The following is a 25,916-nucleotide window of genomic DNA, read 5'->3' as shown; positions in this document are numbered from 1 at the left end:
ACGTTGAGCCCTTGTTCCTGCCAAGATGAGGTAAGTATGGTTTAGTTCCATATATCCAACTCCCATGCCATTGTGTCGTATCCCGGTTTATGAACCTGCACACATAATCTAGGTTGTGGATATCCTTAATTTCCCCATAAACAAATTTGATATCAGCAAGACTTCGCGCATTTCCGTGTCTTCGAGTTGAATTGGCCAAGATGAGTTAAGTTGGAGTTCCCCCACCCATCTATTTATGATATTGAGTACCATATTTGAAAACTGACAAAGTCCATTTTTGTGTTGTGTTATCCATCCCCCACTTAGTGATCATGGTATCACACAATTGAAGAATGGAATCAGAATGAACAATGAGGTTTTCCGTTCTGAGGCCCCAAAGTCCTGCAGCCCATAATCTTTTGGTCCATTCGCAAAAGATAAACAAATGCCAATATGTTTCATCGGCTCGGGAATAGAATATGCATAGCGGTGAGGAACTTATCAAAGGATATAATGATGCAACTAGGGGTAAACTTTATTTAATAGCCTCCAAAAAAAGGACTTGAACTTGGGGTGTATGGGTAGTTTCTATAGGAATTTCCACCACCTTGTACTCCCCACCGGATTTGTGGTTGGATTTGTTTTTCTGACAACATCTCCCACCATTTTTGTTGTGAATGTTCCATTTGGAGATACCAATGAGATTCACGAATCCTATTCAGTTGTCAGTATTGTATTAGAAGGTAAAACAAGATTGTTAGAATACTCCTTGTTTCTGAATTGTATGAAATTAACCACATCTTCAACTGTTGAGTTGGGCAGCCAAGGTCTTAAAGATGGACTCCTACCAAATGATTTGTGGTCGATGTTATCCAAGGATCAAACTAGAATGAGGTATCTTTTCCATTTTGCATTTGTTTCCTCACCAGTTGTTGAAGAGTTGGTAGAATAGCACAAATGCTATTCCATGTCCATGATCCTCTTTTTTTTCTTTGTTGTTGGATGAAAGAGAGATGTATTTGAAAAAATATCTTGCCTTTAAGAATTGGGCCCAAATGGAATCTTTTTTCAACTAGAAGCCTCCACCCTTGTTTGAGTAGAAGTGCTTAATTGATGTTGGCTATTCTTTTGAATCCAAGCTTTCCTTCTTCCTTTGGTCTGCAACATCTATCCCATGATATTAATTTTGAATTCAAATTTTTTTTTTCTTTTTTCTTTTTAAACTACCCATAAAAGAATTTTCTTTTGATCCATACAAGCTCATTGACATTGACATTTTACTACCTCCTCAATTTTGAAAAAGCCAAGTAGAAAACTCAACGCATTAATGGCCAGAAAAACTGCCTTGAAGTTTTGAAGTTAGGACAACTTTTGAATCAGATGATTCCTTAATATTATTCTGAGTCCAGACTCTAAGAGAGACTTTAAAAATGTCTACCCAAAATAAGCAATTTATGTATACATGTGAAGTTAATGGTACGCAATGGTGGCTTCTATTTGTAAATTGTAATGCTTTGCGCTCTTCCCCCACCACCTTTTGTAAACTATATGTATTGAATGGAAATGCTTTTCATAAATAAATCTTACTTTATTGAATGCTACTACTGTAGTTAGATACTTAGGCCCATAGGTGTTATCATCACCACACTATTTATGGTTTCAGGGACAGAAGACATTATTCTCCCACATCTGGAATATTTATACTATTTATAGCACCCCTACTACGACTTTCTACCACACCTTAAACTTAAGTGCTCCATCTACTTTTTATCTTCAAAACAAAATTTCTTAAAAACTCCAACCTCTTCTCGTGCATTTGACATGCAATCACCTTTTTAAAAGTATATCTTGTCCATGAAAATCCTATTGTGGAAAAGAAATTTCAAAATATTCAATGTTGAATGTCTTTATTAAGTATAGAAGTTAAGGTGCATGAATGGATCACATTATGTTACATACGTTTTGGTTTTCGGTTTAGTATTTCTTTTTTGTGGGTAGAAAATAAAACAAAAGACCAATTTGACCTATCTCAAACCTAATGGCAGTGCATCGACCTAATGTGTTAAGATTAATACACCTGACCGACACGAAATTGTGCATTATGTTATAGAGCTAACAAAGAGCCAAAGTGAAAGGATCCGAATAAGAATATAAGACCATTATTACTTGTCCCTTCTCTTTCTTCAAAAGCTTAAGAAAACACAAATGCAAACTTGTTGATCATGGTTGGTTGAAGAGAATGAATTATTCCCTGAAACAAGAATCATTTGCACGATTGAAATATTTTTCTTTTGATGTCTCAAAAAAAGAAAAAGAAAAGAAACACCTATCATTAGATGATTTCTTTTCCTGATGTCGTTGTTGATAACATACACATTCCATTTCATATAGTTTATGAAAAGCTAGTCCACGTCCGAACACTAAGAATAAGAAGGGTTCTTGTCAAATGCCACCACACTCTTGTGGAACCCTTATTTATGGGTTCAACATGAAATTATGGCAATTCCTTCTTACTGGTTATGTGTCATTCGTAATCTATAAAATTCTAATATCAAAAATTAATGATCAAGCTGTGGAAATTGTTATGAGGAAGATTCATATCTTATCTCTTTTATGTGGTTTTTCCGTTGTTCAAATTTCCAAAAACCCAATCACTTGAAAAGAGAAATCCAACGGACCAGGTTTGTAGAGGTCGAATCCAATATATTTCAAAGGTTCAATTCGCACAAAATGACCTTAGTGGTTGTGAGTATCCCAGCTAGCCCATCCAAGAGCACATTAAATGGATTCGTACGTGTTGGGTTGGGTGGCTTGTATATATATATATGATTGTATTAAAGTTAAATCTCTCAAATTTGGTTTGTTTGTGTTGTATGAATTTTTGTGATGAGTAAACACACATATATATATATAGCTAGTGTGTCAACCTAACACGTCATGAAGCATAGGCAAGAAGAGTGTGATTCACAGTTGGACACTGCTGTATGTACCCGTGGCATAGGCAAGAGTAAACTGTTGAGTGACAAGCGCAACAACTGGCACTTTCATTTACTCTAAATTTGGAACTCCATCTAAATCGCCCTCTTTCTCTTATTCCTCCCCAGCTGAGATCAGGTGATCAGGTGAGGTGATGCTCAAGAGATCAAAAGATCTTTCTTCCTTTCTTTCGAGCTAGCTTCTCTCTCAAGTCTCTGGTCTCCGCTTCTGTTGCTCTCGCTCTTTACTCGTTATTAGTGTTTGAAGTTTGAACCCAACAGGCAACTGGGGACTCGGTCCCTCTCTCTCTCTCTCTTTCTACCCTATAAATATCACTCTTCGATCTCCTCCTCTATTTCATCTCGCTGTGTCTCTCTCTCTCTCTGCCTCCCTTCTACTCTCTCACTTCTTCCAAACCCTTTTCTTAGCTAAGATAAGAGTTGAGAGAAAGGAAATTTCTTTCTAATTCTTTAAACACTACTACTTATTACATACATACATACATGGAGAAGATGGAGGTTTATCACTGCAATTTCCTTCATAGGTTTAAACCGGCGATGGTGATGGTAGTGGTTCAAATCGTCTTTGCCGGTGTCAATGTATTCTACAAATTGGCAACCAAAGATGGAATGAACCTCCACATCTTGGTTGCTTACAGATACATGTTCGCCACCGTTTTCTTGGTTCCGGTTGCTTTCTTCTTGGAAAGGTTACTGCTAGCTATATACCGTCATTTTTTTCTTTCTTTCTTTTTTTCTGTGTCTCTCAAGTTCTATTTGCGACTGTTAAATGCTGGACCTCGGCTGGTCTCACAATACTAAAAGATTAAAGTTGAAGTCACCATTACTCTCTCCGAGATTGCTTAACCGCCACATGTTATTGTTTGCAGAAAAAGCAGACCAAAGTTGACATGGACGATCGTCTTCCAAGCATTTTTTTGTGGCTTGTTTGGGTAAATTATTTCTTCTTAAAACGATTCTTCTGTTTTAGTGCGTTTAAATCTTGGAACTATTTTTTTAATCTACGCCGAAGAAAATCTCACGGTCTTCCTTCCTTTCCTGTTCTACTCTTAGTCCACGTGTTACACTATGGTTTCGTTATTATGATTTTTTTTCCCCCCTTTCTTTTTCTTTTGTCAGAAGGTTTTCATTAACCTAAAAGGCAAGAAGAAACAAGAGAGCTCTAGATGTTACGAAAAAATAAAATAAAAATAAAATAAAAAAAAAGGAAACAAGGGTTTGCAATCTAGAATTCACTTAGAAGCAAGAGACCAAACTATCATACTTGTAACTTGCAGTGCCTACTTGTAAAATGCAGCGCCTATTGGGCTAGAATATTACTATAGAGTTAGCCGTTCTAGGAATAAACTAAATCTCAAGGTTAGATTAGGCTCACAAGGATTGCAAATCTTCAATGAGGTTTTATTAATATGATTTACATTACTTTACAAAGTACGGAAGAAGAAAAAAAAGTAGAAAATAGTTTTATACGCATGAGGTAATTCAAAGATTCTAAAGTTCATATCGGTATTGTTTATTTGATTTTACATGTTATTTTTACATTCTTTGGTCGTGTACTTTTATTTGATTAGATTCTTTCTAACGGATGGTAAATATGATAATATCTGTTTTGTCAAAAAATACTAGAAGAGAGAGAAAGAAAGGAAAGATATAAAAATTAAAACACAGGATGAAGGTTGCCTCGTAGATAGACTATGTACAATGAAGGCCTCCCCCGCTAATTGGGTACTTCATTCAGACACTCTCATTGAAGCATATATGACCTTTTCTTCTTTCTTTTCATTTTATTTTTTAAGGGGGGAAGGGGGTTGGGGGTTAAACACTTAAACATGCATATGGTTAATTTAAAGTCACGTTATACCTCCTTTATATTATATTTGTTAGTTTAATAATGATTCATTATTTGTATTTTTCTGTTTCTTTGGGTGTCAGGGGAACATTATCTCAGAATCTATACTTGGCAAGCTTATCGGTAACCTCAGTGACATATGCAGCTGCCATGACTAATCTTATTCCAGCTATTACTTATATCATAGCTGTGACTATCAAGTAAGCTTTGGGTTAATTTCCGTTTCTCTAACTTAATTTCATGAAACTTAAATTAGTTTTTGAACTTAGAATAAGTAGAGCAATAATGCATGGTTGATGTGTTTGGTTGATTATATATCCAAAAGGCTAGAGAGATTAGAGATTTCGACGGTAGCGGGGAAAGCTAAGATCTTGGGGACAGCCATAGGCATAGGAGGGGCAATGGTGCTGACCCTCTACAAAGGAAAAGAGATCAGCCTTTGGTCAACTATAGTTGACTTAACTCGTACGGTTGGGAGTGGATCGTCCACGTCAGCTTCAACTCCTCCAGAGTCGACTAATCTCGTATTGGGATCATTTCTGGCTCTGGGTTCCTGTATCTCTTATGCACTATGGTTGATTATTCAGGTTTGACTCTATTAATTCAATTATACTTTGGCAGTATTAAAATACCAAAAATGTCCTCCACTTCCACTGAAAGTTTTCTCCTTTTATGTATCTAATTTCCAGGCTAAGATGAGCAAGGTGTACCCATGCTCCTTATCAAGTACAGCTTTAATGTGTATGATGGGAGCAATTCAAAGCACCATCTATGCTCTCTGTGTAGATAGGAAGTGGTATGATTGGAAGCTCGGATGGAATATTAGGCTTTGGACTACGGCTTACTCGGTAAAATCAATCAATCAACTTTGTACCCAAATTAATGAAAGAATGAGATATCGATGGGAGTGAATTTTTTATTTTGAAAATTTTGAAACCTGTAACATTGGTCCTTGTGTTGTGTTGTGTTGTGTTGGTGGTGTAGGGAATAATGGCATCAGGACTCATGTTTACAATGGTGGCATGGGGTATCAGGGAAAGGGGTCCATTATTTGTGTCCATATTCAATCCTCTAATGCTTGTCTTAGTGGCAATAATGGGATCCTTACTCCTCGATGAAAAGCTTCATGTTGGAAGGTAAATATTAACAAAATTTACTACAACAGCAGTAGAAATTAATTCATCTCCATTTTGGACCTCTCAGCTAGTAGACAAATACTCCCTTAGAATTCATATTTTTTTCAACTAATATTTTTAATATTTGATAACCACCTATATTAAATACAAATTTTGCAGCATTGTAGGGTCGGCATTAATAGTTGTGGGGCTATATGGAGTTCTATGGGGTAAAGGGAAGGAGATGAAGAAGATGTCTAAGCTTACCCCTACCCCGTCCAAGAGCTCAGGAGAACCAGGAACAATAGAGGTGATTCTTGTTATCACCAACCCAGATGACAAGCCTTCATCTTTACCTGTCACAAATGGAAACACCACCGCCACCACCAACAATAATCCCAACGATTTAACTTCTCAATGATGCATCATATAATTTGACTATGATTCTCTTAGGCATATTAGTAGCCATCGATGAAAAAGAAGAGGAAGTTCAGTTTCAAAAAAGAAAAGGAACAGGACAAAGAAACCGTATGAGATAATTGTGTAGCTCTTCTAGATATTTAGATGCTCAAAAGAGAATGCCAAAACGATGAGTAGAAGACAAAAATGATCGGAAGGGATGACGGTTTATTCAAAGCCTACTCATCCACCGTTCTCGTAATTTTTGGACTGTCAATTTTTCCTTTTTTTTCTTGTGTTTTTAAAGTTTATGTTTTAGAAATACATAGATAATAGAAATAGAACATTAGCAATGTAAGTTCTTTAGTAGTTTAAGACTGTAATATCTTTTTGGGAGACTAGCAAAGACGTACGAGGAAATATACATATTTGGTATTCTTCAAATACAAAATTTCAAATCTAGATTATTTTAAGAAAAATTTACATTTGAATCACTTATTCTAGACTGAAATTACTTGTTTCTTCCCTAATGTGCCCAGTCACAGGGGAAATTAAAACTGTTAAAAAGCCCAGTTAACTTCACTGGTTAAATTATCAAAATATCATTAGCTATAACTCTCGCGTAAATTTTGGATTAATTTCCCTTTTTATAGCTCTGATGAATCCAAACAGAACCCTCATTGATATTTTAGAAATTAAATAAATATATCATAAATGTTGATGGATCGGGTTGATTATCCAGAAGGTTAGAGAGATTAGAGATTTGAACGTTATTACTTATTAGAGAAAGCTAAAATGCCAGGGACACCCATAGGCGTGGGAGGATGAGCAATATTCGAGTGGAGCTCTTACGCCAGCTTCAGCCCCAAACAGGTCGGCTAATGTCATATTCGGATCATTGTTGCCCTTAATTTGGTTCCTGATTCTATAATGCACTCTGGTTGATTATTCAGGTGTGACTTTATTTATTCAATTATACTTGTATAAGAACACCAAAAATAGGTATTATGGAGTAAATTTTTTTTTTCTTCCTTATTTTGCTTTCATGACTGAAGATTTGAATCCTGGAATAGATTGAAAATGGAATCAAGATTGATTTTTACAAAGATAAAGTGGGGTATCTAGGAAAGGGATCTATTTTCATGTCGATATTCAATCCTCTAACCCATGTTTTGGCGGCAATCATGATCTCCTAATTAATGAAAAGCTACATGTTAAAAAATACAACCAAAAAATAAAATAAAATTTACTATCACAGAAAAATTCATGTTGCTTTGAACATTTTGGTTAACTAATAATTAAATATTTTTTAGAATTTATAATTTTCTAAAATATTTTTAATAATTGCCAACGTAAAGTTGTTCTAGTGATTGAAACCAACACTTTTTAATGAAGAGATCGTGCATTCGACTCTCGCTGAGTCATATTAATATCCTCATTCCCCGGCTTAATAAAGCTTCTTTGTACCCAATATATATATATATATATATATATATATATATATATATATATATATATATATATATATATATATATATATATATATATATATATATATATATATAATTTCCATCAACAAAAGTTTTGCATCATTGTAGGGGCAACAATGATAGATAGAGGAAAGGAAAGATAAAGTGGATGTCTAAGTTTATCCGTCAAAAAAAACTCTAGAGAACTAGACTAAAGAGACGTGGTGGTCACTATTATTCACATGATAACGACGACCCTTCATCTTTGCCTGCTTCAATTGAAAACTCCATCACCAAGAACAATAACCCAATAATTAACTTCTTAATGATGCAAAGCATGGGGTATAGGAAAAAGGATGTCCATTATAAGTGTCGATGTTCAATCCTCTATTGCTTGTCTTAGTGGCAATAAGGGGCTCCGTACTTCTCAATGAAAAGCTACATATTGGAAGATAAAATTTGAAAAATAAAATAAAGTTCAAAACTTTATTATTTATTTGAAAAAATATAAATTTCTTGTTCTATAGGTTAAGATTTAAGTTAATTATTGCTTCTGTCACCAAAAACCTCTCTTTTTAAATTTGGGCCTTGATAAAGTTTCATTAAGCATACGTTGTCTAAACTGCTTTTAGAATCTTAAATATTTTCTTGAGAATACAATATTTATAATATGTCAATCCATTACATGAACAATTTTGTAAGAGCAACAAAAATAAATAACTAAAATGATCAGTGATTTACATTATTTTCACCCAAGGGATTGGATGTGTTTCTCCAATTAAAAAGTGTGACTATAAAAATAACAATATACAATTCAAGGTGTTATTCTTTCCAGCCAAGTAGAAACCATATATGTGTTCTATGGATGTTCATTCACAACCACATCTTCCTCATCGTCCTTCTCTTTTGTTGATGTTGACATAATTTGGGAATGTATCGTCAAATTATGACTAGCATCATTTAATTGGTGAATTTTAGTTTTGTCATTGCTATTCATGTCGTTGTTGGTAATAGGTGAAGAAGAGGGGCTGGTACTGGTGAAGATCACCACCTCGACATGCTCCTCTACTCTGTCACTCTTGGATGGCATAAGCTGAGACATCATCTTCTTCATCTCCTTCCCTTTCCCCCATAGCACCACATACAATCCCATCACTATCACTGTACCTCCTACAACACTGCAAAAATAAATTGCAAGTGAAATTCACATCCACGTACAGTTAATTAATGATTCCATGTAGATTTCTAGCTAGTTACTCAATTAAAACCAGAAGGGCACATAAATACGAGAACTACCTTCCAACATGTAGTTTCTCATTGAGGAGTAAGGAACCCAAGATTGCCACCAACACTAGCAAAAGAGGGTTGAAAACTGCTACAAATAGAGGACCTCTTGCCCTAACTGTCCATGCGATGACTGTAAACATCACCCCTGTTGCGAATATTCCCTACACCAACAACACCACAACACATTCATTCATCAATGTTAACCTCCAAATCTCCAATCAATATCATTAGAAGAAGAACCTTAAAATCTAATGCAATACCGCATAAGTGACGGTCCAAAGCCTGATGTTCCATCCAAGCTTCCATTCCTCCCACCTCCTCTCCATGCATAGAGCATAAGCGACGCTTTGTATTGAGCCCATTATACAAATTAGGGCTGTGCTTGAGAAGTAGCAGGGATACCTCTCGTTCATCTTAGCCTGGACAGACAATAGAAACCCGAAAGGGGGAAGAAATTTTCAGTCATTGTTAGATATTAAGAGTATGTATTTCTCTCTAAATGACAACTATCGTTAAAAAAATTAGACCTGAATATTCAACCAGACTGCGTAACAGATACAACAACCAAGAGCCAGTAATAAACCTAGAACAAGATTACTAGATTCTTGGTGTGAAGCATCTCTGTTGCCAAGCCCACGAGTAAGGTCGATATTTGTTGACCAAATGTTGATTTCTGCTCCTTTGTAGAAACTTAGCACCATTGCTCCTCCTATGCATATGGCAGTTCCCACCATCTTTGCTCTCCCCGCTAACGTCCGAATACCCAGCTTCTCTAGCCTTTGATCAATTAAATTAAAACCAATCAAAATGCTGAATAATGATCCATCACAAAACATAAAAGTGAAAGCTACTACATTTAATTGTTGGTTTTGGAAAGAAAAATAAGTCCCAAAAAGACATCCTTGGTTGGTTGATTATGATATGGCATGGCTTGATTAGACTTATGATTAACATATTCATTTTTTAAGGATATGGATAGTTAAATGGGTTGCTCCATTTAACTTGATTGGATACTGTAAATGGGTTTATCCATTTAGATCATATCCATTGGGTTCCAATCCAAGAAACATGTCTTTTGAAACCAATGGACACCTTTGTTGTCCTTAGTTAAGATAAATGTTTCTTTGGAACAAGGTGTCCCTTTGGCACTAACAGGTGTCTCTTCAAGCCAAGAGGTGTCTCCTGGGGAAGACACATCTATTCCACCAAAAGGTACACCCTCCCACTAAGAGCTTTCATTCCTTTATAAGTAGAGGGTCTTTTTAAGGATTTGAGTGTGGAGTTTTGTCTGTCCTCTCCTTTGTCTCTTTGTCTCTCTTTTCTTTCTAATTTCTAATTTTACATCAAGTTACTACTGTTATCATGTTCATATTACAACGTATCACACTACCTTAAAGAACTCTATCTAAGGAGCTATTAGGCAAACTACTTGTATTTTGGAGGCCAACTCGCATTCAACGCGGAAGTACTACTTAGAGGCCTCTATGGTCTTTAAGGAAGCGTCCGTTGGCACACCTCAGGCTAATCATCTTGTCACTTCCTTATCACAATTCTACAAATAAGTCTCGATCTCAGTTGCCTATTTTATTCACAAACACTAATGAACACACTCAGAGGGCCCAGTTCACCTACCCGAGAATCACAGCCATGATGTAAGTTATGGCTGGAATAAGGTTTGACATGGCAGCTGTAAATGTCACAGACGTTACGGTTAAGCTAGATAGATAGAGATTCTGAGACATCGTCCCCCTGATCAACAAAGAGGAATAGAATTAGTTACAAAAGGACAGAATAAATTATTATGGAAGTTAGGATGTATTTCAGCTAAATAAATTTTAAGTTTAAAACTAGTTTTGAAGGAGAATGACTAACCCAAATAAGCCGCAAAGAAATGCTTGTAAGGTGACCGTCCACGTCAACTTTGGTCTTCTATTTCTGCATTGAAAAACATGTATGCGTAACAAAAGATTAATCATTCCACCATTAGCAAGTGGAAAGAAAGATGACTTAAAATTCGGCCTCTGTTCTGGCAAATAAATCGTATCAAGAAAGGTTTGGTTCAACCTCATGATTCTCAGTAGCTGCAAGCGACAGTTTGCAGAGTAGAGAGGTCATGAACGAAAGAAAAAATGTACCTTTCAACGAAGAAAGCAATGGGAACCAAGAAAACAGTGGCTATGATGTATCTGTAAGCAACCAAAATTCTCAGGTCCATCCCATCCTTGGTTGCCAGCTTATAGAATACATTGAGACCTGCATAGATGATCTGGCACAGCACCATAACCATCACAGGTTTCAACCCATGAAGAGTGTCGCATAGATCAAGAGCCATACGTATACAGAGTTTAGGAGAAAGATTGAGATAAGAAGCTAGCAAGAAGACAGACGTTTTCTTGCTGTAACACTTTGCTTTTGGTTTTAATGGATATGAAATATATCCGCGAGCCATTGATATTTATAACCCACTGACCCACAGGCAGAAAGAGAGTGAGAGTGATCTCTTCTTGTGCAAGGAAAGTTCTGCAGCAGCAGCAGCATTGGAACAAATTGAATTACTCCTTCCCTAGTTGGGATGATGCGGTTTTACTCGTCATCGCTTGCGTATGATTCATGCAATCGTTATGTTGGAGTAAACACGTGCGTGCAGTCTCTTGGAGATCCTCTTTTTATCCCAAGCTAGATGGTCCAACCATGGATCTTCAGTCCCCTTTCACATCTCTTTCTCGCACTGACTTTATTGGGGAGACGCGCGCCAGCATTCACAATTCTGTTTTGTATTTTTAGATTTCTCTTGGGGAAAAGAAAACCCACGATGATACAACGTAGGGAGAGAAAGATTACATAATGTATGTTAAAACCTTAATCCCATGTATATGTTAAGGTATTTGAGTCATAAATCCAACGGTGTAATTAATGGGCATTTAGGTATTGTAATGACCTTGTGATTAAACCCTAACCCTAACAGTATAAACTATGAAGTCCATTCTCTGCAAGAGACTACCACCACCCTGTGCTACCTTCCACAATCATATAAGAATTAGAATCACATACATAACATTCACATCTCAACCTATGGTCCTATAGGGTCCCTTGGAAATTCAATTCATGCGTTCTTCGTGGAAGGTATGGGAAACTGCATTGAAACAAACTTAATGGGTTCCAGCTCCGGTACTGTTAGGAAGGATTAAAGACATGCATGCATGCGCGATGGTGCATAGAAACCAGACCCCCTGAACCCATCTTATTAATAATAGTATTGTCGGCTGCTGGATCTTTGCTATATTCAGTTTAGCTAATGGGTCATGTTTATAGAATTCTTCAATTACCAGAATGACTCGCCGCCATCTTTAAACTCAACTTTGGGAAAAGAAGAAGGAAAAAACCTTACCAGCAAAGCCCTTGTTTTGATGAATTCCCAGTTGTCCAGTTGCTAGTGCCTGAGCGATGACCACCCCAAAATACACAACAGCATAATGGCCTGCACGATCCAGGAAAAACCCCAAATATGACAAAAGCTCTCATTCTAGCGTGCGCAACCACGTCAGAAAAGAAGACCATCCCATGAAAACTTGAAAAGAGAGATTTGATCATCATTTCTCTCCGACTCTGCGTTTACTAATTAACTACTTTCTATTGGTTTTGTTTAAGCTTTAATTTCTGAGTTCATTCAGTGCATGGGGTCTGAAAAGCATTATTAAGCAAGAGAATATGTATAGTTGCGTGTCAAAGACATATATATCATATCAAAAGATTAGTGCAAGAGATGTTTTCGCCTCCCTTAATTTGATATCAACTTTGGTGTGCACTCTTTTTATTGTACCCTACCCTTCTCTAATAGCTTGATTGATGTAAGTTTTAATATTAGGAGCTTTACTTAAAAAGAAGAAATTATAAAATCCTAATATGTAGGACTGCTTTCAAATGTGTGTGGCGATCGTCAGGTCTTTGCCTATCAATTTTAAAATTCATACAAAGATAAATTTTTAATTAAGCTTTCTTCTTCTTTTCTAATATAGTATATAGTATAAGATAATAAAAAAAGATGGTAACGCAGAAGTGGAAGAGTAGATATTTAATATAAAATGCAGGTATACAACCAGCATGAATCCACATAAACATGATTCAAAGGCTGCTGAGCAGCTAGGGAAGTCCCCTAGGTTCATGCTCACTTCTATACAGTATAAATTAGGTTGGGATCTGCCTAGAAACTTAAACTTTAAGGCAGTTTCCCACTCTATAAAGCAATTTAAGAACTTTTTCTCGCTACATATGGAACACTAATTGCATGTAGATATTTATTTATACTTTTAGTTATGTTTTACTAAAAAGAACATTCCTTCTTTTAGATATAATAATTCATTAAAGGTTGCACTCTGTTGGGTGTTAGGAACAATTCACCAACAACACCAAGAGTTCATCACCGGCCAACTTCAATTTTTGCCTCAAAGATGTCAAACGTATCCATTTGGAGACAATGATACGAGGAACAGAATTTAAGTTGGAGATAATGAAGTATTTAAGTATTTGGGATATCTCCCTCCCTCCTACGCCCCCCGCCTCTCCCCCCCCCCCCCCCCCCCCCCCCCCCCCCCCCCCCCCCCCCCCCCCCCCCCCCCCCCCCCCCCCCTTTTTGGGGGGGCCCTTGTTCCTCTCTGAAGCTTATGGATTATTCATCTTGTGGATGGCTCTTCATAGCCTCCGCCCTTCCCTTGGCCTCATCCCTTGGCACCAATCCCGATTGTTTCTCCCCCCAGTTTTGCTTCCCTCCCTCAATAATCTACTGACCATTAATCTCACACACAACAACAACTTTCTATGGAGGTCGCAACTTGTTCCTCTCTTGAAGACTTATGAATTATTTCATCTTGTGGATGGCTCTTCAATATGCCATCCTGCCACTATCACCATTGAAGACAACTCATCCCTATGTGCAAACCAAATCCTGACTATCTTTCGTGGATTCGTCAAGACCAGCTTATAATGTTGGCTTATTGGGTCACTCACCGAATCTGTACATGCTTAAGTTGTTGGTTGTTTTGCCGCCAAAACAGTCTGGCATTGTCTTGAAACTACCTATGCAACACCATCTTCAATTAAAGAACATGAAACGAGGTAACAGTATTATTCATGATCACTACCTTCTTCGCATTAAACAGATTACCGATCAACTTGTGGCTACCGGTAAGACTATTTCAGATGATGACATTTGTTTGCATGTTCTCAATGGTTTGGACCCTGATTATTCGACATTTGTTACTTCTATAACCACTCATGGATTCCCTGTCACTTATGCTAAGTTAAAAGGCATGTTACTCACTCAAGAAATTCGTCTAAAAAATGACTTAGCCCATGACTCCTCTTCACTTTTGGCTAATCTCTCTCAGATAGGCAATGCTCAACATTATTGCCCTCATTTTCGAGGTCGATCAAACAACAAAGCCATAACTTTTCATGGAAGATCTTTTGGCTATTGTCCTTCACTTCTTGCCACTCCATCTTCCCCCTCTATTAAAGGTACGACCAATGCTAAAATCATGCTATCCAAGGTAGACCAATGCTTCTCCTCCGTGCATGTTTCTGAATTTTCTGGTGGCACAATTGCAGACGAAACTTGTATCCTGACTTTGGGGCTGCACATCACATCAACAATGCTAACTGACTCAATAAATACAATACTAGGTTTTATGTGTTCAGCTATGTAGAGTTTTTTTTTTTTATTATTGGGGTGGGGTTGGGGGGTGGGCGTGGATACGTGAAAACCATTAACGCCTATGGAAGGTATTAGTTTCTGTCTTCCCCCATCATAACATAATTGAAAATGTTGGGTTTTTGTAGCCAAACAAAGGTAGTTGCTCTTTTAGACTTGTTAACCTTTGGTGCGCATTGTTCTTTAGTTGCTGCTCTTCAGACTTAATTGTTTTTCTATCGTGCGCATTACTCCTAATCGCTCTTTCAGAAATCCAATAGAAGAAGAGAAAACCTTTTATGGTGGGTGGGTTTTGACTATTCATCCACAGGTCAATATGCGGTGGATTGCCGACGTGGCAACGTTTACTAGTTTACCCATATTAGGTTTTGTCGGGTTTTAGATGTTTTTATGAGCCCGAATTGAATTTGTGTTCCTATGGGCTTGAGGCTTAGGTGAGCCGCGCCTAAGCCTGAGCTATTTCATTCTGATTCTGATTCTGAATCACTGAAAGTCATCATTATTAGAATTTTAAATATTAAATTTGAAATGCTCTGCCCGCGACTAGAATGATGCCCACACCTGTCACGCATGCATGATTATGGGACGCTACGTGTAGGCGCAAAGGGTATATCTGTCATATCCACAATAGTAACTCTTAGTTTTGGCGGGAAGAAGCCTGGTCTTTAAACACGTGGCAGAGGAAGATAGCGCATGCGCGCGGTAACGTTAACACGTGCTTGAACTTATACTTTCGACGTTAGGAATTAACAGAAAAATTGAGACCTAATTACTATAGATGACCTTCCACCTCCTATCCGACATTTTTGTCTCTCTGAATCCTGAAAAGAAGCCTTCCTCCTTTCCCTGCATGCAGAAGAATCAGAAATTCATTCATGTCGCTCCATTTCCCCACATCAGAAATACGGATTCGAGGAACTGGGGTTTTATATATTTTTGGTGTTTTTTGAACTTACTATCCTCAACTCTCTGCTAACACACATACGTACGTGAAATGGCTTGTGATCTCTGCAAGTCTCTTCGTGGGTTGAAACCGGTGATGATGATGGTGGCGATGCAGGTCATCTTTGCGGGACTTAATGTATTCTATAAGCTGGCAACCAAAGATGGGATGGACCTGCGGATCGTGGTTGCCTATAGATACATCTTTGCTAGCATTTTCTTCGCTCCCATTGCCTTCTTCGTTGAAAGGTTAAATCTCTCATTTCTAATACCAAAATGTGTTTTCTTGAAGTACTTACTTACTCATAGATTAATTTTTCTTGCATGCAATCAGAAATAGCAGACCGAAATTGACATGGAAAGTCATCTTCCAAGCATTTTTGTGTGGCTTATTAGGGTAATTTATTTTCTTCAAAAAACTCTTCTTACACTGGGTATATATCTAATCTCGATTACTCTTATCTTTTACAATTGGTTTGTAACGTTCTTCTCTTTCTGTTTGATTAGTGGATCGTTAATGCAAAACCTATACATAGCAAGCTTAACATTAACGTCGATGACATTTTCGACTGCCATGTTAAACCTTATTCCAGCCATGACGTTCATCATGGCTGTCATTCTCCGGTAGGTTTGTGGTTTTCCATTTCCCCCCACTTTCGACCCATTCAAACGGGGCTCATTTTTGTTCCTTTTCTCAACGTGTATTCTTTATATTTGCTAACAAAATAGTAGCTAGTACATAAATCAAGGTTGGAGAAGCTCGGGATTCGAACGCTGGAAGGAGGAGCGAAGCTGGTGGGGACTGCTATAGGCATAGGAGGAGCAATGGTGATGACATTTTACAGAGGTTCCATCATTAGCATTTGGTCAAAGGACGTTGACCACAGTCGATCCACCATCTCAGCATCACACATGGATTTCCGAAATCGATTATTTGGCGCATTCTTGGGCCTTTGTGTTTGTTTCTCTTTTGCACTCTGGTTGATTATTCAGGTGTGATTTTTTTTGTATCCGATCCTCAGCGTCCGGTTACTGCGTGCGTTCATCCAACCGCTCTACTAGATGAACGATACATGATCTATTCATAATTGCTTGCTTCATACTACAAACAAGGCAAGGGAGTTGGATGAATGCACACCTTGCCCAGATGCAAAAGATCTAGATTCATGATTTTTACATAATGCCTTGTGTAAAATACACAAAAATCGTCTCTAATAGTTTTGAAATTTTCGTCTACTAGACTAGGATGAGCAGGAGGTATCCATGCCTATTATCAAGTACCACTCTAATAGCTATAAGTGGAGCAATACAGAGTACCCTATACGCCGTATGCGTACAGAGGAAGTGGGAAGAGTGGAAGCTTGGGTGGAACATTAGGCTCTGGACGGTAGCTTATGGGGTATGAGATCCTGGATCGACGGATATGATGGAATTTTACTATATGCTTGCATGCTTGTTGAAGCTTTTGATGATTGAAGCCAAACTAGATTTGAAACTAGGGAATTTAATTTGAGTTGTTACTGATTGTGTAGGGAATACTGGCAACTGGGGTACACTTTATTTTGGCAGCTTGGGGAGTGAAGACAAGGGGCCCAGTCTTTGTATCGATTTTTAACCCTCTAGCAATGGTGCTGGTGACAATCGCAGGTTTGTTGTTCTTGGATGAAAAGCTATATGTTGGAAGGTAATGTATACTTCTATTATTTCATGTATGCGCTCGTAACTTCGATTGAAAGAATTTAAATGAGAAATTTTGACTTGAAGTGAATATCTTTTACGTTTTGCAGTTTGATAGGGGCAGTGTTGATAGTGATTGGATTGTATGTTGTGCTATGGGGCAAGGGAAAGGAGATGAAGAAGTCGATGGCATCTGGTGAAGCACCAGAACAACTAGAGATGCCTGTCACTACCAGCCATGACTTGAACAACAATAATCAGGAGAAGCAACTTGGAACTTATCTTGAAGAGACACAAAAGAAAGATCATAATTAATGATTGTATTTCAAAAATGTGGGGCAGAGATTCTACACTCTAATGCATGTCAATCCATTGTGGGACATAGGATCAACTGAACTAACTGCATAGGAAGATTTCCGATTTTTTTAGGAACTGGTTAAACCAGTCCTGTGGCTATGGGCCATGTAACAAGCAGCAACATTATTTAAATCTCAAATGTGAACTTTAATTTTAAGACAAATTACCACCAGTAACAAATAAATATTCAGTCAAGCACTTCCTTTTATTTAAGTTGGCAGTAAAATCAGAGTCACTGTAGCCCACAATGCTCAAGTTTCTAATATAGCAGTTTATAACCAACAGAAATTTTTTTCAGATATTTTAAGATCCTTAAAATTGCATGCCAATGATCATCACATGCTCTATTCATGAATCTACACAAGACTCCTACCAAAAAAAAAAAAAATCTACACAAGACCAACAGCATATGCTAAATTTAGTCTAGTACACACCATTGCATACATAAGAAACCTACAAAAGTCTGATAAAGCGAGTTGAAAGTCTAACCTTCAAAATGTGGTAGATCTTTCAACCACAGAATCCCACTAAAAGGCATTCTTGGGGAACCTGGTTTTGTGATTTTCATTCTACTATGTTTTGTGACTCTCAAAGTGCAATTTATCTTTCATGTTTCATGAACGTACTAATTTATTAGTGATGTTATCTCCAAAGGCTTAAAGGCTTAGTCAGGGTTCAAAAGATTAATACATTTATCAATCTAGTTGATATAATGACTAACACTGTACCAGTTAATAAGTTCAAGATTACCTTAAACCTATTAAAGGTACTTGCTATTTAGTTCTTTTTTTATATTTCTTATGAGTTCTTTGTGTACTCAGATACCCTGCAGTTAAAATCATTGTCAAGGAAGAGAAATGTAGGAATTAGATGCTCATGTTAGGAGCAGCTTGGTCTTTTCAAGTGTTATATATATTCATATGTCTTACGTATTTGTTTTAAGGTATTTCAATCATTTCCATGATTTGTATTTAAGGCTTATGCTTTCGTTTTGGGTTTAGGTGATCAATTCATTTTTCTCTCTCTTATTTTTCGAGTGACGGTGTTCTCTGCTCTGCTCTAATTCTAAGGTTCTCAAACTCTTGTTGCACTCTTGTTCGATGTTGGTTAATTTGCTATGGGTTTTTAACATGGATTTTCAGGTCTTCATCAAGATAGGTGAGATCGTTCCTCCATAGGGTGTGATTGATTGTAATACTTGGAGTTTGGTTTCGGTCTTGGTCTATAGATTTTTTAACTTTTCTTTTCACTAATTTGGTTAGTGCATAGTGTCTCGAATCCTTTGGACTCATTCTTGGATATAGGACCCAAGTCAAAACCAAGTAAATCCTTTGTTTCTGTAATGTATGCTATATTTCCACTGCATGTATACGTTCAACCTTAACACTCATCAACTTCTCCAAGTCTTGGTCATCATGCAAATAAATATCTTGGAGAAGGTAGATGGTGTGAGGATAATACCCTCTACTCATATTTGGCTTGTGCCACTATATTTTTTTTTTCCTTCCTTGCAAAGGCATGTGTAGGGACTTTGCTTCAGTCCTGTGCATTTAATGTGCAGATAGTCATGCCAAACAACTCTGAGAGTTTGAAGTTCCGCATGAGGGTCCTGCGCATTAACTGAAACAATTTCGTAAAGAGAAATTTTCAGATTCTTTCAGTTTTAATAGAATATATATATATATATATACACTTTTTGAAAGTCCATAGACTTTTAAGATGTCTAGAAGACATTGTGAGATTTTTTCACTTTTAATGGTTCGTTGTTACTCTTCTCTCTCTCTTTATGCCTGTGGGGCAAAAGCAAAGTGCCTTATGACCCGTGATTTAATGTGCAGACAGTCATGCCAAACAACTCCGAGAGTTTGAAATTTCGCATGAGGGTCCTGTGCATTAACTTAAACAATTTCGTAAAGAGAAATTTTCAGATTCTTTCAGTTTTAAGGGGATACGTATACACTTTTTGGAATTCCAGAAACTTTTAAGATCTCTAGTGTAAGTGTGAGATTTTTTTCACTTTTAATGGCTCGCTGTTACTCCTCTCTCTCTTTATGCCTGTGGGGCAAAAGCAAAGTGCCTTATAAGTTATAACCCGTTATTTATGCAACACGTACTCTCTCGTTTTTTTTTTAAGTGCTACCAGTGCGAACCCAAAATCTCCAAAATCTTCCCATGAGAGTTTGAACTTTTACTCTCTGCTTACATGCTTGATAAAGCTGTTGATGATTTGAAGCTAGACTTGGAACTTTGGAATTTAATTAGCTTGGTTTGCTACTGGTGGCGTAGGTAATACTGGGTATGCACGTTGGCAGCTTAATTGGGGAGTGAAGACAAGGAAGGAAGGAGCCCAGTTTTTGTCTCGATTTTTAGCCCTTAAACGATGCTGCTGGTCGCAATCGCAGGCATCACGTTCCTCGATGAGAAGTTATATATATGTTGGAAGCCGGAAGGTAATCTATAATTCCATTGCTCAAGTCTCAAATGTGAACCTTAATTTCAAAAACACGGTTGGACCGGTACCAGTGTTCAAACCGGGCTTGCATAAGATACATATAGAGGATAATTTTCAGGTACATAAGCATACAAAATATCACTAGCATAATTAGCATACAATAGCTTGGCTCCTCCTCCAGTTTCAGCCACCAATCAGGCCCTCCTTGACAGCATCTGCACATCCAAGGAAAGGAAGGAAATGAATAGGGCCGGGGATGGGCAAAATTAAGGACCATATGGAATGGAATAAACATACATACCTGGACCACATTTTATGGAACATTTCCGATCACATCGTTGTGCAGGCCTTGCTATAAAGAAAATTAAAGGGGAAGAAAAAAAGTATCATTAATTAATTGATTCGTCTCGATTCAAATCCGGATGGAACATGGAAGTCATGGAACAGAACCGAACCAAGATGGAAGTTTCAAAATCATATTTGAAATTCGGATTTCAAAATTCAATTAAATCTGTCAATTAAAAAAAGGAGAAAGAGAATGAGATTAAATCTTACAGTTAACCGGAGCACAGGCGGTGCTACAGGCATCGTAGCAGTCGGAAGCATCTGAGAGGACGACGACGGTCATCTCAGATGAGATTAACAACAATACGAACAGGAAAGCGGCAGCTCCTATTTGCATCTCCTTCCTCATCTCTCTCTCGCTCTCTCTTTCTGTTAGATCTGAAAGATATAAAGCTTGCTTCTTCTCCTTCTCCTTCTCCTTCTCCTTCTTCTTCTTCTTCTGCTATTCGATCGAGTTCCCTTCGTTCGTTCTTCTTAGCTTTATATAAAAAGAATCAAAGTAACCCGGATTCAGTAAATGCGGCATACCCACTTCACTCATCCACCGACAAACTCATGCCAGCTGCAGCCCCGCCCTCCACTTTTGAACCTTTGACCGTCGCCAAACTGGATAAGATAAGATCGTGCATAGCCCCCCCACCTCTTTCCTCTCTCTCATAAAAATGAGAAAAAGGGTCGGACCCAAGTACATTTACATAAATCTCACCCCCATTGTGAGGGTCAAGAAAGCATATTATCTTCCAAGATTCAGAAGAGAATAATCCATTACCAAAAATATGGAAGAAGTATTGTTCTCTTGACACTTCTCCATCATACAATAATTATTATCTTTTATTTAACATCAGCTCCCAAAGAACTTTAAAGCAATACAGTGAATAATGTCAACCCAAAATAAGTGACAAGCATGGATTGTGAGATATGAAAATTGGAGTCAAAGTCCCAAAGTTGCTCCTTAATCAATAAGCCTACCTAGGGTGTTCCATATTTCAACTTGAAAGAAAATGTCATGTGCTTGTCAGTTCCCAAATAGAGTACCCTATCCAACTTGAGCTCTGATCACCTCCCCATCGGAGGAATAGTATGGGCTCCCACGACACTTCTTCACCGCTAAATTTGGGTGGGTTCCACATATAATAAAAATAAAAATAAATTTAAAGATGGACTTTTAGTGGATTTCACATGGGCCCCATCTGATTTTGTGGTAAAAGAAACATCGATAGTGCTTTCCTACTGGGGAGGTGATTGGGACTCATCCAACTTGGACTGTATCCATCTCATAGACTTATAAACTTATTGGATGGGACATTGCTGAATTTTTTTTATTTTTTTTTGGGTAAGAATTGCTGAAATTTGTATGTACCCATATAAAGTCTATGTCAATATTCGCATCCTTAAATGGGCCTCAGAGAACACCCGAAGGGCCCATGATCAACTAAACTGGGAAATAAGTCAATAACTCCTTATGTTCGTGGGTGGGCAATCTGAGGCCGATCTATCTCATTGATGGGCCACACCATCAAAGGCTAGTGTAATAAGTCCTTTCCTCCCACGGCCCATAGCTCAAATTAATTAACAAATAAAATGTTGAACCCAAGGATCTATCTAGTAATTAAAAAACAAAATCTTGTTTGTCCGTATTCATTTTACCACAAAATCCACAAAGCTTACTTGTGGAAAATGGATTTATCTCATAGAAAATATAGGCTTCCCTTGGATTTTATATTGCCTTGCTTGTAAAATAACAAGAAAAGAGAATCAAGTTATTACACACTTTCTTTAATTTCTGAGTTGTTCTTTACTTCTCTGATCATCTCCTTTCCATTGTTGTCATCAGCTATTTTCCTTCGATCAGCTTCCTTGTTTTTCCCCCACAAGACAGCAAAGAGGCCTCCAACCAAAAACATCCCACCTAAAATACTGAACCATGCAACCAAAGAGCAACACCGTAGGAATAATAATTAGATCCCCTTGTCAACCTTAATCTTAAATAACCTTATGAATTAGATGAAGTCATGAAAAGCATGCTATATATAATATATACATTATTCTATACGTACCTTCCCAAGCTGGTTACTTCGCCAGCAAATAATGACGAGCAAAACATAGTAATTATCAAAGACAAGGGGGTAGACATGGCTAAGAACACAGGACCCTTCTTCTCAATGCACCACGACTGTAAGTAGAATGTAAAGCCGGTAACCACAATTCCCTGTTCATTTACAAGCCATACATGTACAAAGGTAATCAACATGAATAGGATGAACACCTGAAGAAAGAAAACAATATAAAGCTTAAATCAGAGTACACATTTTCTTACACAGTAGGCAACTGCAACAAGTCCAAAGTCCCATTGCAATTTCCATTTATGAATGTTTCTCTGGAAAACAATAGCAAGAACGAAAGACTGAATGGTGCTGAGAAAACACTGAAGAGTTGTGAGGAGAAGCTTCGATGGGTAGCTTTTCAGGACAAGACCCTGTTAATTTGCAGTTAAAAGTAATTGTCAAGCTGCATTCACCTTCACCTTCTCAAGCTTATATATATATATATATAGCTAAAATTATATATATGGGGACGAAAGGGAGAGGGAGATCATGTAAAATTACCTGTAATACGATCCACAAACCCCACAAAGTGTTGGAAGAGAGCATTATGAAGACACCCTTTACCCATGTCTCTGTAGTTTCGACAGTTTCTAGCTTACCTTGATGATTATGATTTCCAAACAAATTCAAATGGGTTAAGGGTTTCAGATGTGGGCCCTGATAGAAGGCAAGGGTTGTGGCACCAGCCAAACAGAGTAGGACACCTAAGCATTTCATATTTCCTGGTAGGGTCCTCAAATTCACAGCTTCCATCCTGCATTGTACATTGATAGATCATAAATGTACGTAAGTGAACCACAAAAAGAAAAAAAACTCGAAAACGTGAAAATAGTATTGCTCAAATGTTACCGGTCTGGCCATAACTTAGATTGGTGGGCCGGGACAGACCATTAACCTGGTTGACCGTAAGACCAAACGAACCCTAACTTATATCGGGTTAGGGCCCCAACAGGCAACAGCCAACATTATTGTTGCGGATGGGAAAGGATATCCGGGCTAATTTAAAGAAGCGGACTGAATGAGCCGGCCTGGTTCATGTGTATAATAGAGAATATTGCATGCACGTACAGTCCTGTCCTGTCTGCCATGGACCAGCTGGTTGATAAATTTACGTTTATCTTTTAACACAGGGATTCGAGGGTTGTATATGTTTCTGTTCTGTTTCCTATTTTAGGTAAAGAATAGTTTTTGTTTCTGTAATAAATAAAAATACAAATTTTTTTAGGGTTTTGAAATAGGAGGTTATGTTTAAATATCAAAAAGATAAAAATTCCTCTTTGCCTTTTCAAAAGTGATGTTTCAAAGTGAGCTTAAAACTATGTCAAGTGTTTGTACGTTTCAAAATTGAAAAAAAAAAAAAAACAAACAAACAAAAACAAAACAAAACAATAAACAGACGAGACTACAAGTACATGATTTGGATTTGGAGAGAGTAAGAAAGAAAGAAAAAAACCCAGAAGAAATAAGAAATAGAAAGACAACCCCTCAGTACTCCATTAGCCAACTTAGGTAACACCCAAATAGTGTCAGAAGGGGAGTGAGTACATACGAGGGAATCTTGCATTGATAGCCATACAGTCCATACCCGCTGTACAAGAGGATAAACAATGACCCTATCCATGCTTGGAGTCATTGTATAGTTTATCTTCTTGTGTTGCAGCTTCCTTGCAGGTATGGCTGTGAATGAATGAGAGTATATCTCTTATATTGTGTGGTATAAGGCCCGATTTAATTCTGGCACCTTATGCCTTAATTTCACTGTTAGGGCATTATGAATTAATCTATTCTTATGAGTTGTGGAACAGCATATTGAAAAAGCTTCCGTTAATTTGGATAGGCCACCATCAGCTAGCTAGCTGCAAATCGTCTCAGCCCTCCATGTAAAAGTCAGCTCATGTATATACAGCAGAGGAAGAGAGTCCGAGTTTATTTTTACAGAGAAAGGTAGAAAAAGCCGGAAAATGTTGACAGCAAAAACCATACCTGAGTAGAACAGCCAAGAAGAAAGTGATGGCAGGAAGGGTGTTTGCAGTTGCAGCTGCCAACGTTGCAGAGGTGTAAATGAGGGCAACATTGTAGATATTCAGAGATAGAGTTATCCTGAAATCCCACCATGTCCATGAATCAAAACTCACCAACTTTTTCTCAACATCAGAAAAGAAATTTGAAATGTTTAAAGCATTACCCACACAAAGAAAGTAAGAAAATCTTGCAGAAGATCTTCAATGAAAGTGCTGGCGCAGTCTTCCTAGACACCAAAAGAAAGTACATATGTATAAAACCAACTCTCAAATTGTAAACTGGTATGGTCTTCAAACAAAGAAGCTCTTACAACTTACCTCTCAAAAATAATGGCAAGAGGGACCAGGAAGATAGTGGCAGCAGCTTGTCTGTAAAAGACGAACACGAAATTGTCCATTCCTCCATCTAATGCGGCTTTGGAGATCATAAACATACCAGCATATATGAACTGTATGAAAATTGCAACCAAATATGGCTTCTCTCCTTCCATTATTGCTAAAACAAGCTTCCCACTTGCTATCAACTTTGATACTTCGTTTTTATAGTAAAGTGGAAGGATTTGTATGGGCCTTATATCTTCCCAAGTGAAGAGAAATCAAAGACGACTCAAATTAAAGATAACCCAAAGTAAGAATCTTTTCTTTTTCCTTCTTTTTTTCTTTTTATTCCCTCCCTGCAGCTTCACCTCTTTTTTCTTGCTTCTTCGTCGGTGGGTACCCATCTTACATGTTTGCATGCTAGTGGGGCACTCGGACGAGTATCACACCTGGTCATATGTATACATTTCAGTGAAATCCTCATGAGGTCCACCTTTTGTTATTATTTTTGGGCATCAAACATCATGTCCTCCAGAGATTTCGAGGTTTTTTTTATTAAAAAAAATAATCAGCTCAGGGGGACCTCCATGCATATTAATTGTCAAATGGAGAATCCATTAGATGTCTTTGATTTGTTAGTGGAGTTGCTGTTAAGATTAGGGTTTAAGCGTAAGGATGATTAAAGTATTATAATCTAAATATGTAGTTTGGATTTTGTAATACTCTCATCGTTTCAACTAGTATCTGAAGACAACACTAAGTTCTATGGTTAATTGAACTCTCCCATAAGACCATTTACATCATTGAATCATAACCTATCCAATGACCTCTATTAGAATATAAGTTGAATATAACTCAAATTCCTCAACAATAACACGTACGCACCACACACTCATTA

General features: G+C 37.5%; 4 protein-coding genes and 1 long non-coding RNA gene across 5 annotated transcripts; 2 read left to right on the top strand and 3 right to left on the bottom strand.

The window, feature by feature from the left end:
* Positions 1-3,101: 3,101 nt before the first annotated feature.
* Positions 3,102-6,749, top strand: LOC149027419 (WAT1-related protein At1g68170-like). The gene is made up of 7 exons (XM_089146813.1): positions 3,102-3,664; positions 3,845-3,907; positions 4,908-5,024; positions 5,150-5,411; positions 5,514-5,672; positions 5,809-5,960; positions 6,120-6,749. Exons 1-7 carry the CDS (start codon positions 3,459-3,461, stop codon positions 6,358-6,360), a joined length of 1,200 nt encoding a protein of 399 aa, XP_089002939.1. The 5' UTR covers positions 3,102-3,458; the 3' UTR covers positions 6,361-6,749.
* Positions 6,750-8,666: 1,917 nt separating this feature from the next.
* On the bottom strand, positions 8,667-11,426 carry LOC149027418 (WAT1-related protein At1g68170-like). The gene is made up of 7 exons (XM_089146994.1): positions 11,230-11,426; positions 10,967-11,029; positions 10,727-10,843; positions 9,622-9,871; positions 9,355-9,513; positions 9,104-9,255; positions 8,667-8,985 (listed from the first exon to the last, which is right to left on the bottom strand). Exons 1-7 carry the CDS (start codon positions 11,424-11,426, stop codon positions 8,667-8,669), a joined length of 1,257 nt encoding a protein of 418 aa, XP_089003120.1.
* Positions 11,427-15,795: 4,369 nt separating this feature from the next.
* LOC149027417 (WAT1-related protein At1g68170-like) lies at positions 15,796-17,735 on the top strand. Its single transcript, XM_089146041.1, has 7 exons — positions 15,796-15,992; positions 16,078-16,140; positions 16,251-16,367; positions 16,493-16,736; positions 16,984-17,142; positions 17,276-17,427; positions 17,531-17,735. Exons 1-7 carry the CDS (start codon positions 15,796-15,798, stop codon positions 17,733-17,735), a joined length of 1,137 nt encoding a protein of 378 aa, XP_089002167.1.
* A 2,483-nt stretch (positions 17,736-20,218) lies between these two features.
* LOC149027416 (uncharacterized) lies at positions 20,219-21,163 on the bottom strand. The gene is made up of 3 exons (XR_016171987.1): positions 20,785-21,163; positions 20,531-20,581; positions 20,219-20,444 (listed from the first exon to the last, which is right to left on the bottom strand). It is a non-coding gene; the product is annotated as an uncharacterized LOC149027416 (long non-coding RNA).
* A 1,047-nt stretch (positions 21,164-22,210) lies between these two features.
* On the bottom strand, positions 22,211-25,397 carry LOC149027415 (WAT1-related protein At5g64700-like). The gene is made up of 7 exons (XM_089146812.1): positions 25,019-25,397; positions 24,865-24,927; positions 24,663-24,779; positions 23,181-23,433; positions 22,892-23,050; positions 22,632-22,783; positions 22,211-22,491 (listed from the first exon to the last, which is right to left on the bottom strand). The coding sequence occupies exons 1-7, from the start codon at positions 25,189-25,191 to the stop codon at positions 22,338-22,340; spliced, it is 1,071 nt and encodes a 356-aa protein (XP_089002938.1). The 5' UTR covers positions 25,192-25,397; the 3' UTR covers positions 22,211-22,337.
* Between the last annotated feature and the right edge of the window lie 519 nt (positions 25,398-25,916).

This window comes from Hakea prostrata, chromosome 1 (genome assembly GCF_041222555.1).
Source record: "Hakea prostrata isolate BN-2017 chromosome 1, UWA_Hpros_2, whole genome shotgun sequence".
Classification (NCBI taxonomy): Eukaryota; Viridiplantae; Streptophyta; class Magnoliopsida; order Proteales; family Proteaceae; genus Hakea; species Hakea prostrata.
The sequence above is the reverse complement of the archived record's forward strand: the minus strand, read 5'-3'. Positions and strand labels throughout refer to the sequence as shown.

Coding starts and splice junctions, on each gene's coding strand:
- LOC149027418 (XM_089146994.1), bottom strand. CDS start 11,426: ATGGCTCTTGATCTATGCGACACTCTTCATGGGTTGAAACCTGTGATG. Junction 9,256..9,354: donor TTTGGACCGTCACTTATGCG/GTATTGCATTAG, acceptor TTGTTGGTGTAG/GGAATATTCGCAACAGGGGT. Junction 8,986..9,103: donor GAGAAACTACATGTTGGAAG/GTAGTTCTCGTA, acceptor TTATTTTTGCAG/TGTTGTAGGAGGTACAGTGA.
- LOC149027415 (XM_089146812.1), bottom strand. CDS start 25,191: ATGGAAGGAGAGAAGCCATATTTGGTTGCAATTTTCATACAGTTCATA. Junction 24,928..25,018: donor CTTGCCATTATTTTTGAGAG/GTAAGTTGTAAG, acceptor TTTGGTGTCTAG/GAAGACTGCGCCAGCACTTT. Junction 23,434..24,662: donor TTCTTGGCTGTTCTACTCAG/GTATGGTTTTTG, acceptor TGTACAATGCAG/GATGGAAGCTGTGAATTTGA.
- LOC149027419 (XM_089146813.1), top strand. CDS start 3,459: ATGGAGAAGATGGAGGTTTATCACTGCAATTTCCTTCATAGGTTTAAA. Junction 3,665..3,844: donor GTTGCTTTCTTCTTGGAAAG/GTTACTGCTAGC, acceptor TATTGTTTGCAG/AAAAAGCAGACCAAAGTTGA. Junction 5,412..5,513: donor CACTATGGTTGATTATTCAG/GTTTGACTCTAT, acceptor TCTAATTTCCAG/GCTAAGATGAGCAAGGTGTA.
- LOC149027417 (XM_089146041.1), top strand. CDS start 15,796: ATGGCTTGTGATCTCTGCAAGTCTCTTCGTGGGTTGAAACCGGTGATG. Junction 15,993..16,077: donor ATTGCCTTCTTCGTTGAAAG/GTTAAATCTCTC, acceptor GCATGCAATCAG/AAATAGCAGACCGAAATTGA. Junction 17,143..17,275: donor TCTGGACGGTAGCTTATGGG/GTATGAGATCCT, acceptor CTGATTGTGTAG/GGAATACTGGCAACTGGGGT.